Source organism: Dermacentor silvarum, chromosome 7 (genome assembly GCF_013339745.2).
Source record: "Dermacentor silvarum isolate Dsil-2018 chromosome 7, BIME_Dsil_1.4, whole genome shotgun sequence".
NCBI lineage: Eukaryota > Metazoa > Arthropoda > Arachnida > Ixodida > Ixodidae > Dermacentor > Dermacentor silvarum.
Window position 1 is genome coordinate 90,762,000 of NC_051160.1, and position 13,936 is coordinate 90,775,935.

The window sequence follows — 13,936 nt, forward strand, 5'->3', positions numbered from 1 at the left end:
GCCACCGTGTCCCGGAACGAAACTTCAGGAGGAACATCTTGCTGCGCCCCCTCTCGACGGGAACATGTTGCACATCAGCCCGCGCCCTCCTCTGAGCTCACTACAAAGCCTTCTAGTACACTGTACCTTGGCCGAACGCTTGTGACTGCTGCCCGTTCGCCTGCGTCCGCTGCTAATGGACATCTTAGCAAGTGGGGGAGGTTGCTGCGGTTCCACCACCCTGGAACTTCGGAGTCGCACTCTAGCCCCCCCCCCCCCCCCCCCTCATCATGCCCGACGATCGACGCCAGCGGCACTCCTCCAACTCCTCGAACGTTATTATTGTAACACCACAGATAAAGAAAAACAAAGCACAAGAACCATCACGCAGGGATGCTTGAAAATCACTTTATTTTCCCACAAAATGGAAAAAAATAAAGGCACACGGGCAAAGCATAATCCAAGCCACAAGACCAGATGCACACAAACAAAAGCCGCAAAGCGCAACACAGCACCACAGCACACAGTTCTTGTCAGGAGTGAATAGTTTTGCCCATGCAGCAGACGCTAGCACACCTTTATGTACAGTAAAAAAAAGAAAAAAAACTTGTCTCTGGTCCCAGTGTCATTACTTTTTTTTTTGCATGTAGCTTCCACACTACTTTCTGATATTTTGCCCCCTTTTCCCCCTCATAAGAGCCCTTTGTCTACGTTTATGTGCAAATTGTAAAAGTGGTCCCACAAGGCCCTTCTTTCCTCTTGACTGACGTGCAACGTGTTATTTTTTTTTTACTTTTTTTTTCTCGAGCCAACATTTACCGCTCGGTGAAAGCTTCAGCACTTCTGTGTACAAAATGCTCTTGTGACATCCATAGTGGCGCGCTGCGGTGTTTAGTGTACTGTAACAGTATTTGCTTTAAGCAGCTCGTTTGTATACAAGGCGAAGAGCGGGCTGTGCCTGGAATCATGCTGTGGGATCTAGATGATGTCTTCTGGTTTGTGGGAGGGGAGAAAGGAAATCTGACCTGGAAATGACATGTGCAATGACACACAGGTGGGAGCCCACAAAACAATGGCTAGTCTTCACGCTTTCATGATGGTTTGGAAAAACAGTTCCAAACCTGAGGCGCACATGCGTTGAAAGCTTCCAGAGACGCACAAGGCACTGCCGTCGTTAGGCCTAACGATGCAAGCCTAAGCCCTCTAGACAGACGAGCAGTGAGACTTGATTCTGACGCCCCCGTCCGACCGATGACAAAAGGAGAAACACGCTGCAGCCGCACGTCGCTGTTAGGCCTAAATGTACACGTCGATCTGCAGCCACGAATGACGCATGTCAATGTGAAGCTCGAGGTCTACGGCTGCATGTGAATCCAACGACGATGAACAACGCCGCAGGTACGATGCCATCGGCCGCACAGATAGTAGCCGCTCGCACAAATGGCAAAAGAAAAAAAAAAAAGACACTACAGTCCTTTCTTGTTAAGCCTAACGACACGCACTGGCACGACAAAGGCGCTGCGCGCACTCACCGCCACACGTTTCAGCACCAGCGAAAGGCACTCGTCCACAGCTTTACCAGTCACTGCCGCTAGGCCTAACAGTTCGTGCTCCCGCCATATAAAGCGCAGATGCGGACGGCGTCTCCTCTAACCGGTGAGCGTCAGCGGATCGGGTGTCATGAAAGGGTGGTGCAGTACCGCCTCACGGCGACGCGTCAGGGGCGGCGAGTCGAAGAAGCACGGGAAGTGCCGCTTGCCCGAACTGTCCGCCTCCTTGTCCTCTTCGTTGTTGGCGTTGGAGTCGGTGCCGTCCCGGCGGTTCCAGCTCATCTTCGGCTCGGGGTCCACGATGATGCGGCCAAACTTGCGCATGCGGTCCAGCGCGTCTTGCGGCTCAAACACCAAGTCCAGGCCACTGCCGGCCATGCGCTCGGCGTACTGTTCGTCGAACGCTTGGGACTGCTCGTCGGTGAAGTAGTTCTTCCAGTCACCGATAATGCCTGCGTTAGACGATGAAAGGGAAGAGAAGTGTAACTCATCTAATGGATGGAGGAACTCGTCGTCAGCCTTTTCAGATTCAGATTTTTCCGATGTTTTTTTTTTTCTAAAAACATTTCTGGCGGATCCACGCTAAAAGCTGTGACAAAAAGCTTTAGTGCGCCTGAGGTCTTTAATGTACGTTTATGCACTGAACGCTAGATTTGTTTTTTATTGTATTTTTTTGCGTGAACAGCCGCAGACTGTAAAAACCGCGCACGCAAGCGCGGGAAGTGCACCAGTTCTAACTGTGAAAACTGCGGCTTTGTCTCAAGCAGGAGCCAAAGCTTAGAAGTTTGTGCAGGCTGCTGCCTCTTTAATTTTTGTAGTGTTTAAAGTTCACAAATTCACTTAAGGAAATACAAACGTTTGAAGAGCATGGTAATACATTTAATCGCGCCATGCGAGCTACACTTTTCATCCCGACAATCGTGAGCTTCACGTGCCATTGATGAAGTCCCCGCCCCCGGTGGCACTGCTCGCTAAAGCGCTGGTGGTGCAGTGTGAAGGCTGGATGGTGCCTGTAGCATCTATCGCCAACCGTTGATGGATCAAGTGGAATGCCATGTTTCGAACCAATACGCATTATGTACGCTGTGAATACGAATGGTTCCGCATCCACTGTTTGCGTGTTTATTTTTGTCTAATAAACTAGATGATAGGCAAATCCTCCACGAAAATAGGAACCTTGCATACTCATCAACGCAGCGTCATCTGTAGGATAACGTGCGCAGCGCTAAGCCTGATGTGTATAAAACATGGACGCGTCACCGCAGTCTTAGAAGCTAAGTTTTCGTCAATGTGAGCAGCAGGCCTCGGAGCGCACAGGAGTTGTTATCTAAGAGGCGTTCAATCAGGTCGATGATATATGCACCCAAAAGACTAAGAAATATCGTTCACCACCCTTTAATGAAATGTAGCGGTGATGAACACACTATAAAAGAGTCGTGGTGTTTTTCGTCGGCTCTTATCTCTTGCCACCTATGCACAGAAAACGAATAGAAGAAAACAAGAATGCACTGAGGTGAGAGCTCACAAGCACTGAAATTCCTGTCCAAAGAAAAACGAAAACGCGGTTGCTTCTGTTAACAAGCGGAAAGAACAGACGCTTAACCGCGATGTCATCTGGTCCCTTAATCAAAAAAAAAAAAAAAAAAAACTTCTCTTACGTAAGCGCCTGCACGACGCTCGAACCAACGCCACCTATACATCACAAGGCCTGTGCACAATCTAATTGCCAAGCCTGGCATGACGAGAGCGGTGACGTCAAAATCACCGTCAAAATCACAGATTCTATAGCAAGTCTGTCCTCTTATCATGACGTCATAAAGCAGCGTGTAGATTATTTTTCTAGGTGGCTTTGCTCTAACGCGCGCGACTTGTGATAGCGATACTTGAGCGATCACTCTTGGCGATACGGGTATACACTGGAAGATTTTGCGTTGTGTCCGGTGCCGACTGCGTTCCGCGCACTGTGACAAGATCTTCGCACAGTGCCAGGGACGCTGTCAGCCTTATACACTTCGACGCACTGCGCCCTCACGAAATCTCGCGAAAGTGATCGCATCACTGAAAGTGATTGTTCGAGAAATACCGCCCCTGAGCGACAACGGGACGATGACGCCGCGGCGATGCCCGAACGCGAATCGCACTCACGCAAGAGTGAAACTTTGTGAACGCAGGCGTCGACACTCGAAGTCGGCTCATTTCCCCATGAGCCGTACGTACCTTTTCGCATGAACTTGGACTGCGTCATGTCGAAGAGGTCGGAGATGGGCAGCACCTCGCGGTTGACCATGTTGTTGTTCTTCATCTGGTCGAAGGTGCAGTGGTTGGCCACGGCAGCCAACGCGTCGGGCCCCAGGGGTCGCCCCAGGAACTGGCTGATGCGCTGCACCATGGAGCCCAGCTCGATCTTGAGCTCCTCGAACGAGACGAACATGACGCGGTCGGGGTGCTCCAGGTGGAACTTCCAGTACGGGAGCACGTGGTCGAACCACGAGCCGTACACCACTGCAGCACGGGACGAAGCAGGGGAAAAAAATAAGGTGGTCAGATTCCTTACTTTCAAGTTTAAACTGGTAAGGTATTTCTTTTAACAACGCGCTAATTTAAAAGCACTACACGACGAAACAAGACGGAAACACAAGTTGACAGGACAAAGCGCGTGTTTCCGTCTTTCTTTCTTTCTTTTTTAAATGCGTTTAAATCAGCACGTTCTTAAAAGAAATCAAAAAGAACCAGCTAGCCCCATTCATTGCTCTGATGAGGTAATCATTCAAAACAATATTTTGGTATACTTCGCGGAGAGATGTTGACTTTTATAAGAGAGAACGAGCGGCAAAACTTTTTTTTTTCTTCGAATTTCGCGCCGATACCCCAGCCCAGTAAATCAGTGTGACGTCATTGCTTTCATCACATCTTTCCGTATTTGCGACGTTGTGGCTCAGTAACGGTTCTTGAAAATTGCCGAATGAAGCCTTTGGCTTTTTTAGAATGCAATTCAGTACAACTTTTCCGATAAAATGTACCTATATCTGACAAGTCGCTTCCAGGACTGCCGAAAGTACAAGGCGTACAGAGGCAATATCATTGCGCAGCGGATTATAGTTCAGCGCATAACTGTCGGATTATTGGCGGGATTAGAGTTTTATTTCTGCTTGGTACGTGATACATTACAGCGATGCGTGTAATGTTAGAGTCTTTGCGCATGCATGTCGTATACCGTGAATTGTCTTCGCGGCTTTGTCTTCTACCTTTAACTGCTCCCTCCCCAGTGCTCAACTTCAAGTCTTCATTTGGACGCTGTGGGTCGTCTGCAGAGCTTCACAGCATTCGTGGCGTGTAGCAGAACCGGCGCGATCACGTTCGACGGGCATTTGGAGGCGCGGGGGAGGGCATGATTTCTTACGAACGAAACTCTCGGATGTCGGCATTAGAGAAGAACGAATGGAAAAGAAAAAGTCGCAGTTTCGCACGAAAGGCGAATCATCGATTGCGACAGCAAATTAGTAGACAGATTGATTGATTTGATTGATTCCGGGGTTTTACGTGCCAAAACCAGTTCTGATTATGAGGCACGCCGTAGTGGAGGGCTCCGGATTAATTTTGACCACCTGGGGTTCTTCAACGTGCACTACAAAGCATGCACACGGGCATTTTTTTCTTCTTCTTTTAATGCGCATTTCGCCTCCATCGAAATGCAGCCGCCGTGGAAATTAGTAGACAGCTATACGAAATACGAAGTAAGGATAGCAGTTTTATCGGCCATATGAACATGTAAACATTCGCTTAGTAACTAAATTAACAAGCATGGCGTCACCCGCGCACTAGCAAACATGAACACGTGCATCTCACTCGATGACGGCGCACGCTCGCTGTCAAAACGCTGTAAGCGTAAGCGCGGAAACAGCAACGAGCGAAGTGACCTTCGTGCTGCCTCTCGCTTCAGCGTGAATAAGCGGCGAGAACACAGCGCGGACAAAGCTATCAGCACACGGCGCACTCTGTCTCCATCTCAGATCGCTTTCAAGATAGGGCCCGTGGGGCCGCACGCCGTAGGCAGCCAATGCCGGAGAACGGGAAAACGCGGGAAAAAAGTTTCTCCTACTTGCTTTTAACGTGACAGAGGATCTACTTTACACCCGACCTCAAGCGAAATGTCTCTTAAGCTAGACGTGAACGCTAAAGGAGTTGGACCAAGAACATAGTTGAAAAGCAAACAACATAAATCCTCAAATATGATTGGTCAATGTAACTGCGAAGCCGAACGCTTTTAGAAGCCTATTCGTTTTATTACAGACACAATTCGCGTGAAAGTGCACATTCGTAGGCGTGGGGAGATTCGGGCAGCGTTTTCTGTTTCATTGCGTAATTCCGTAGAGAATAGCGCCGTTAACCAGCACACCTGTAGCAGCAGTAACGGTGGCTATACGTATCGGGCGATTCTTCAAGTGTGTATTTCCTCCATAGGTGCGAGCGCCAGTGTAAAATGTCAGTACCATGCTCCTCCTCTGCAGTCGCCACAGGTACGAGAGGGTGGCGGGAGAAGAGAGAGGGCTGTCCTTCCTGGGCGCTCCACCACAGTACCTAAACCTTTGGCGCTGAGCCACGATCTCTAAAGGCTAGCACAAAATATCGCCTCTCCCTCTTCATAGTGACTTACTCTCTCGCTCTCTCTCATCTAAACCTTCAGACGCCCCTAAACTGCTGACACGACAACATGTGCGTCTCAAAAAGCTACAATAGTCGGCGCGTCTGGCGACGAACGCGTCTCGCCACTCAGCTGCGCGAGCGCATGCGCCCTTGGCATCGGCGCCTCTACATCGGCTGTGGAAGTCCGACTACCACGGAAAACGGGCAAAAGAGCCAGGCAAAGCTATTCGCTTCAAGAACACGCAGACACTGCACGCTGTGAGTATTGATGTATTATGCGAATCATTTAGGCCGGCAAGCCGAATATCTAACCTCGCTTTGGGTTGCGCAAAACGTTACCAGACTGCACGACGTATGCGTGTATAACGAGAGCACTATTGCGTGTGGCTCGTAAAACTGTGTTTCGCAACCACGACCACACGACTGAACGACGACGACCGTGGCGCAATGGCGACGGCATGCCGTTTAATCGTGCGGCGCCGCACGCACTTCCGTTGCAGCACGGCAGATGACGTACTTCGTGTCGTGTGTTGCTCCGTACCCCTCTCCACTACCCTCATCCCTTCCTAGGTGTGCGAGACCCTGCGAGACAGGAACTTATCGCAAGGTCGCTAGGAAGGCGCAAAGTATGTTTCGCATTAATATATATTATATAGTTTCGCCATAAGGGCGAACCAATGAATGCGATAGCAGCATGATAGGATATTACACGAAGTGTAAGGCTCGTAGCTATAGTGGCAGTATGATTGAAGTAAACATAAGCTAAGTAAGAACCAGCTGTTGTGCAGGGTCCTCTGTTTGATTCCTGCCATCGGACAATTTCATTTATGTTTATTAATTAAAATAGAAAATGAGACATCCACCTAATCGTAGCAAATGCTACAAAGGAATCCTTTACGGGTGCCCTTTAAAAATTTTTTTTTTCAACTGCATTCGCAGTTGAAAAAAAAAAATACCGCGAAAACCGGAATATAGGTCGAACTTTTTTTTCAAACAACCATTGCGAAAAGTCGACCCTCGTCTTATATACCGGAAATTGGCGGAAAAACTACAGAAGTCTTGCAACAATGGGCAGATGAAGTAAACAGCCGCCTTCACCATTGCATTCAGGCTGCTTTTTCACGTTTTGTTTGAAAATGAGGGGAAGCCGACGGCAATTCACCGTCGCCTTCAAGAAAAAGGCGATTGAGTACGCGGAAGCCCACGGCAACCGTGGGCTTCGTATCGTGCGACAATCGACCCGCGTGTTTGTCAGCACCTTATCATCACGGCACGGAGCAGCATTTAAATAAATACTGTCACCATTGTGCAACCGGCTGAGTCGCATTTGTTCAAACGTAAGGGTGTCTTTCGGTACTTTTGCCATTGAAAAAGATTTTTTTTTCCATTTTTAGAATTGGTTAGTTGGGGGGTCGACCTATATTCCGGTTCGACCTATAGTCCGGTTTTTACGGTAGTCCTGGTCCGGGACTCGAACCCGGGAGCACCACCTTTCCGGGGCGGCCGCTCTACCATCTGAGCTAACCATGCGGCTAAAAGATGGCAGGGCGAAGTCGAATTTATCGACAACTCAAAACAAAGGATTATGTTTATTGATTAAAGCCAAATAACGCCTTTCTTAGCGACTTCACCACCACTTTTCCGTATCGGATATGTTTCAAACCTCTTTCCTGGGCCAATCTCGGAGGTAGTGCACAGCCGCGCCAATAAAACTGCACGATTTTCAGGTTTTACGTCTTATTTTATCGCACTTCAAATCTTGAAGTGAGACGATTTAAGATAAAAGGCACGCGCTGTCGGTGTTTTATTTCATGCCATTTGTTTGCAGGCTGTCACTCTTAAAATTCTGAGGGATGATTTTGTGAAGAATATAAGACCTGGTATGAGCAACTTAAGTGATGGAATGGTGTGGCAATATAACCTAGACATACCGCATGTCCTATAGCATGGAATGGCATATCATACCTCACGGCGACGCCAACGGCAAAAATTCGCTTGCAGTGTCCATATAATTGCTATTGCAATAAAATGTGGCGGTTTCGTACGACAGTCGAAGTATTGACATCGATATCAAAGTGCAGCGTTGCGCCTTAACTCCTAGGATGTTGTTCTCACTATACGCAGATGCATGGTGGCGCGGCGCAGCACACAAGGCTGTTCCAGGTGGGCAGAAGAAACAGCACCCTGGAAGCTACCAGGCGTCTCACAACGCTGGCGCAACGAGGAGCCCCGCAAGTGGCGTTGCAGGTGTCACACCTCGAAGATATTATGATAAGGTTAGCTTGACGTTCCCTGGCCGTTTCGTTCAGAGCAGAGAATCCACACAGAAGCTAAGGACGAACGCTAATGTGCCTTACGTATAGAGTGCACGCGCACACCGCTGATGCCAGCAGCGGAACGCAGAACGCTGACCTGGCTCCGCCAACGAGGCGATTTAACATAGCGTCGTGTGCGTCGACTTCGCTTGGTTGTTTTTGCAGCCACACACAGGCCCCAGTTCTGAAAATCCTCTAAACCGTACGTATATACCACTCATGCGCCGTTTATAGAGACCGCACGACAACGTCGACGGCGCAAACAGCATCGAGTGTTTCTCTAATTGCCCGCAATAAAATGCGAAATCTGCACGAGACACGAATAAAAAAAACAGGTACTATTAATGTGGCTATAGCCAACGCTTGTGTAGTATCGAATATTGCGTTTTACTTTTATCTTCTTTATATTGCGGTAGCAATTGTATGGATACTCTAAGCGGATATCTGCCGTCGTCGTGGCCGTCGTCGTGGCCATCGTCGTGGCCGTCGCCATTGGGTTCCGTATAAGACCAAGGGCGATAAAATCGTCGCCGCGCGACGTATGCTGTATGTGCGAGTGAAAGCTCGCGAGGGACGCGCGCTTTCACGGAGAGCAAACGCGAATTATTCCGTCACGTGAAAGGCCGTGGGGGTATGGGAGGGAGGGAGGGAGGGCGACGCTGTGCTGGGGCGTCGCTCCCCTGCAATTGCGTATCTTGCGACTGGGCGCGAGGGGAACTGGCGACTCAATCTGCCACGCGAAAAGGAGGAAAGCGGGATGGAGGGGATGCGGCTTCTTCTCTGCCAGCAACTGCGTACTTGTACTTAGCGCGGCTGCGGGCGGTCGCGCGCACCGTATCTTGAATGCGATCTGCACACGGCTCCTACCTCTGTATGCGCTGTGCTTTCGCCACTCAATTCCGTTGAAGTGATAGACCGCACGAACCTTCGCTCGCTGCTGCAGCCGCACTTGCTCACGCCAGCGTTTTGACAGCGTATGTCTGCGGTCATCGAGTGTGATCTATTCATGTTTGCTTGTGCGCGTAGACACCATTGCTTGTTACTTCAGTTAGTAAGCGAATGTGTCCGAGTTTATACAACTCGTAAAGCTACTATCATTCTTCGTATAGCCCTCTACTAATTTGCTATCGCAATTGATGCTTTGCCTTTCGGGAGAAACTGCTACTTTTTTAACAGCGGAACAGTTTAAGCTGGGCGTAATGTGTGCCGCCTCCCACTGCGTTGCCTAGCAGCCATCTCGCGGAGCGTCACGCGCTATGCTCGGGAGAGAGAAAGAGAAAAGGAGAGCGAGAGAGAGTGCGCGCGTCGCGCGCTATGCTCGAGAGAGAGAGAAACAAATTGTAGCACCACCAATGAGGCAACGCGCCGAGGTGCTGCCGACGCCATCCGCGCTTCTCCGTTTGCCCGCATTAGCGCCGAACGCTCGCGGTGTTCGTGAATGCAGCAAGCGCCTCTGGCGGCGGCTCGGCCGAACTCCCACCAGCTGCGCGGTACTGCGCATGCGCCGTGACGTCATCCCGGCATGTCGTGTACTGTAGACACCAAAATCGAATCAAGCGGGAAGGATGGACCTGACATGTTGTTGTACTTCGTTGACAGAGCAAACATGCGAAGCAGTTGGAGCAAATTTATAGTACTACGTGATACTTCGTCATTAGCTCTGACAGCCGACCATCGTTACAATTTATTCAAACGAGCAGTGTCACAACGAAAGTTCAACGAAACTATACTTGCGCCGAACTTCGCAAGCTGTAGACACCAAAATCGAATCAAGCGGGAAGGATGGACCTGACATGTTGTTGTACTTCGTTGACAGAGCCAACATGCGAAGCAGTTGGAGAAAATTTATAGTACTACGTGATACTTCGTCATTAGCTCTGACAGCCGACCATCGTTACAATTTATTCGAACATGGTAGCAGAACGCTTAAATATTTGCATTCGGCAGTGCTGCTTTGTGATTCACGGCGCGTAACTCGCAATGCTAGATGAAACGGTAAGCGCAACGACATGGGAAACATAATAATGTCGCAGCGCCGGCAACATCACACACACACGCACAAGCACGCCCACACACACATCATGCACTTACAGATGGCCGCATGTGAATCGACCTCCCCCCCCAATGCCGCTGGGGCAAAACGCTGCACCCCCGCTCGCGATGCAAAACGCGCGCGCACCATCATGCCAATAAAAGCGCGGCGTTTGAATAACTCACGACATATGGCGTCCACAGACATAACCGGCAAAACAAAACAAGGTCAAGTACGGACGGTTGCATCATCGACCCATGGCCCGAAGGGGCTGGTCGATCAAAATCGGCCGGCCTAACGTCGATACCGCAGCGGACAAGAGTAATGTAACGGCGCTTCCAGAAACAAACGTCACCGTCGTCTGTCGAAGCGCTCCGGTAGTGTTCGCAATGGGAACACGCGCACCGAAAGGCCAACATAAGCGAAGGGGAAACGGACACTGGTATCGCTATACCGGAGTGCAAACATTTCGAAAGCAGCACCGGAACATTACGCATTCGACAAACGGAAGCGCACTTGAGTAGTGCTCGACGACGCCGAGCAAGCATCCACGTTCGATCACCGCTTTGCCTACGGCGTTAGCCGTGTTTGCCCATACCGTGTGTCCCAGCGGTCCCAGCTAACGTTAGCCAAGCTATTAAACAGAAAAATATATTAAGGAAAACATGGTGCAGTCTTAAAATCATATCTTGCACCGTGTTTTTTTAATACGTTTTTTTTTCCTTGAACAGCTTGGCTAACGTTAGCTTGGGGCACCCTATATAGCCGTCCATACGGCCCCCACCACGGGGAACCGTTTCAATGGTGCAAAGGTCACAATGAACCCTTAGACACAAATTTCGAGCACCTTTGATGGACGGACGTTGCACGCGATGAAGATGAAACGCAGAAGGTATTTTCACGTCACGATCCTATAACATCATCTCGCAGCCAATCAGCTTAGACTGGTAAAGTACACTGTTAAAATTTGGTTCACGTTCGTTCTGCGGAAAGAAAACGTAAAGTTTATTTCCGGAGGAGAAATTCAAGGGAAAACTTCAAGGGAAAAAAATCACGCCAGCGCGCTGGCACCCCGGCGTGACGTATGCTCTCCAATTTTGACAGTTCTGGCACCCAAAATATTCTCAAACCTTGCCAAGCCGAGCCTCTGGTTCTTTCGCAATGCGATGTGCCCCCCCCCCCCCCCCCCTTTCGCCAATAAACAATTAACTGGCCCCTTTGCAGGAGGCGGTCGAAACGCATGACGTCACGGCGAGGTGGTGCGGGAAGTTCAGAAAGGCGTTGCCACCCGTCTTTTGCTTTTGTATCTACGCTTGCTTACCCAGCCGTGATGCTCACGGCAAGAGCGTTCCTTCATATCGAAGACCTCATATCTACGGCCTGTATGCTGCGGTTCCCTCTGTCTTGCCGTTTATCAAGACTCGGACCGTGGTGCCGCGTTGACTGCAATGGCTTGGATTGGCAATATGTACAGAGTTGCAAGGCATAACGCTTAACACTTTGTGCAAAACGCACAGCGACACCTGCCGAGCTGCTTTTGAGACCGCGCACGCACGCACTTTCACTGACTCATTCACTCACTCAAACACTAACTCGCTAACTGACTCACTAGCTCGCTAACTCAATGACTAACTAGCTAATTCGCTCACTCACTAACTCAAAGCGAAAGTGAGAAATAATGAGTATGTTAGGTTAAAATGACAGGCTGCAGTGCGGCACTGAATGTTTACGGTGATCGCACGCGAGGCCATCCATCACAGCGACTGCGCGCTGTACGCGAGAGACGCTTCGTACTCACCGTGTCCGGACATGTAGTGGTTGAGGAACTCATCCCAGGAACCCTTGAAGTTGCCGAGGAACGTGCTCATCTTGTGATGGTGGTAGTAGGACACCGCGTTGTCCTTTGGATTCCGGACCACGTAGATTATCTGCGCAGGGAAGGAACGTGCATCGTCGTTACCACGGAACGTGACGCGTCTCGGTGAAAACGGCAAGGAAACAAAAAGAAAACGCACGTCGACTTTCGCGCTTCGTCACAGAATATAAATCCCGCACAAGTGTGACTCAGTTGCTATGGAGTGGCTCTGCCGAGCACCAGGTCGACGGTTCGATTCCCGGTCGGGGCGGCTGCGTTCTGGTGGTGGTAAAATACACACGAAGCACGTGTACACCCATAGGTGCACGTTAAAGAACCCCAGGTGATCGAAATTAATCCGGGGCCCTTCGCTCGGGCGTGCCTCGTAGCCGCCTTGTTGCTTTGGGCATTTAAATGAAAACGTGAATATAACGGTGAGACGATCACAACAATACCTATGTACGCGGGGCTCTCTTACTTTCGTAAAACATATTCGTGCGTTAAGGGAGAGCGACCGGTTCTAAGCCTCCAGAGCGTGACTTAAACCTCATGATTTGAATTTAAATGTAGTTGCCACTACCGCGTCGCTTTATACCTTGTCCTTGTCTAGGGGTGTCGCTTTTATCTGGCCCGGCCACCTCTTTTCGAATTTTGCTTCAGCGTGCGATAACACCGCCGAGGTCCGCAGTGTTTGCAATCGATTATTTAAAATTAAGTTCTACCACTATCTGATTAACTCCAGAAAGGCAATCAATATTTACGTTCTACACAGGAGCCGACGAGGTCGCCGTAAGAAAATGCGGCGAGATCCCCCCGAGGAAGATACTGAGGCCATAAGAAACAGTAAGCAAGCAAAAGGAAGCAAACGACATCCCTTGGATAACCCGGAAAGACCTGCGTGCTTTTTGAAGGTACGCAAATTCCCGTGATGCGACGCAACGCAACGCCGCCAGTAACCAGGATGTCGAACCGAAACTTTTTTCTTCGGGTTTGGTTCGAGTTCGCGCATTTCGGGTTCGGAGCTTTGTGAAGCGGAAAAATACACTCACGAACCTTCAGTTTCCGCAAGCAGGCGCGGTACATTTCGAGAGATAATTAAGTACGCTCGGGCTAGAACTACTGCAAACCATTTTTGTTTCCAGTGGGCATTAACTTAAAAAGTATAACGTACAAGGAGGGGTCCCGCACCATTGCATATAGGCATGTTAGACTTGTAGATTCAGTAGGCTTCGTGGCGCCCTGTGAGGCTATCAAATGTGTTCTTCCAATGCAATTTTCGTGACGTATAGAGGATGCTCTTGTACACATAGACCCTACGCGAGAAGCCGCGCTCCATTTATTGCGACTTTTCAGCAGGTTCCTTTTAACATTCATTTTGAGCAGGTTCCATTTAACAAAGAAAGCTTAAGACAAATAAGCAAGACACAAAAATTTTGTGTCAATACTCCGCTAAAATTGCTCGCGCTCGTTGTCCACATTTTCCTGTGAGAAAATTTACATATACACTCATCTAACACCTAACTGACCTTGCATTATGTGCTTATTTTTTTTTGGTAAAAAT

The 13,936-nt window shown here is 49.5% G+C and overlaps 1 protein-coding gene across 3 annotated transcripts in view; it reads right to left on the bottom strand.

The window, feature by feature from the left end:
• Positions 1-371: 371 nt before the first annotated feature.
• Positions 372-13,936, bottom strand: part of LOC119458268 (sulfotransferase 1B1-like) — a 252,875-nt gene continuing 239,310 nt past the window's right edge. For all 3 annotated transcript variants that reach the window (XM_037720101.2, XM_037720100.2, XM_037720099.2), the window contains exons 4-6: positions 12,319-12,448; positions 3,747-4,031; positions 372-1,981 (exon numbers count right to left, since the gene is read on the bottom strand). In XM_037720101.2, coding sequence (XP_037576029.1) covers positions 1,629-1,981; positions 3,747-4,031; positions 12,319-12,448 — 768 coding nt within the window. In that variant the 3' untranslated portion in view covers positions 372-1,628. The remainder of the gene's footprint in view (positions 1,982-3,746; positions 4,032-12,318; positions 12,449-13,936) is intronic.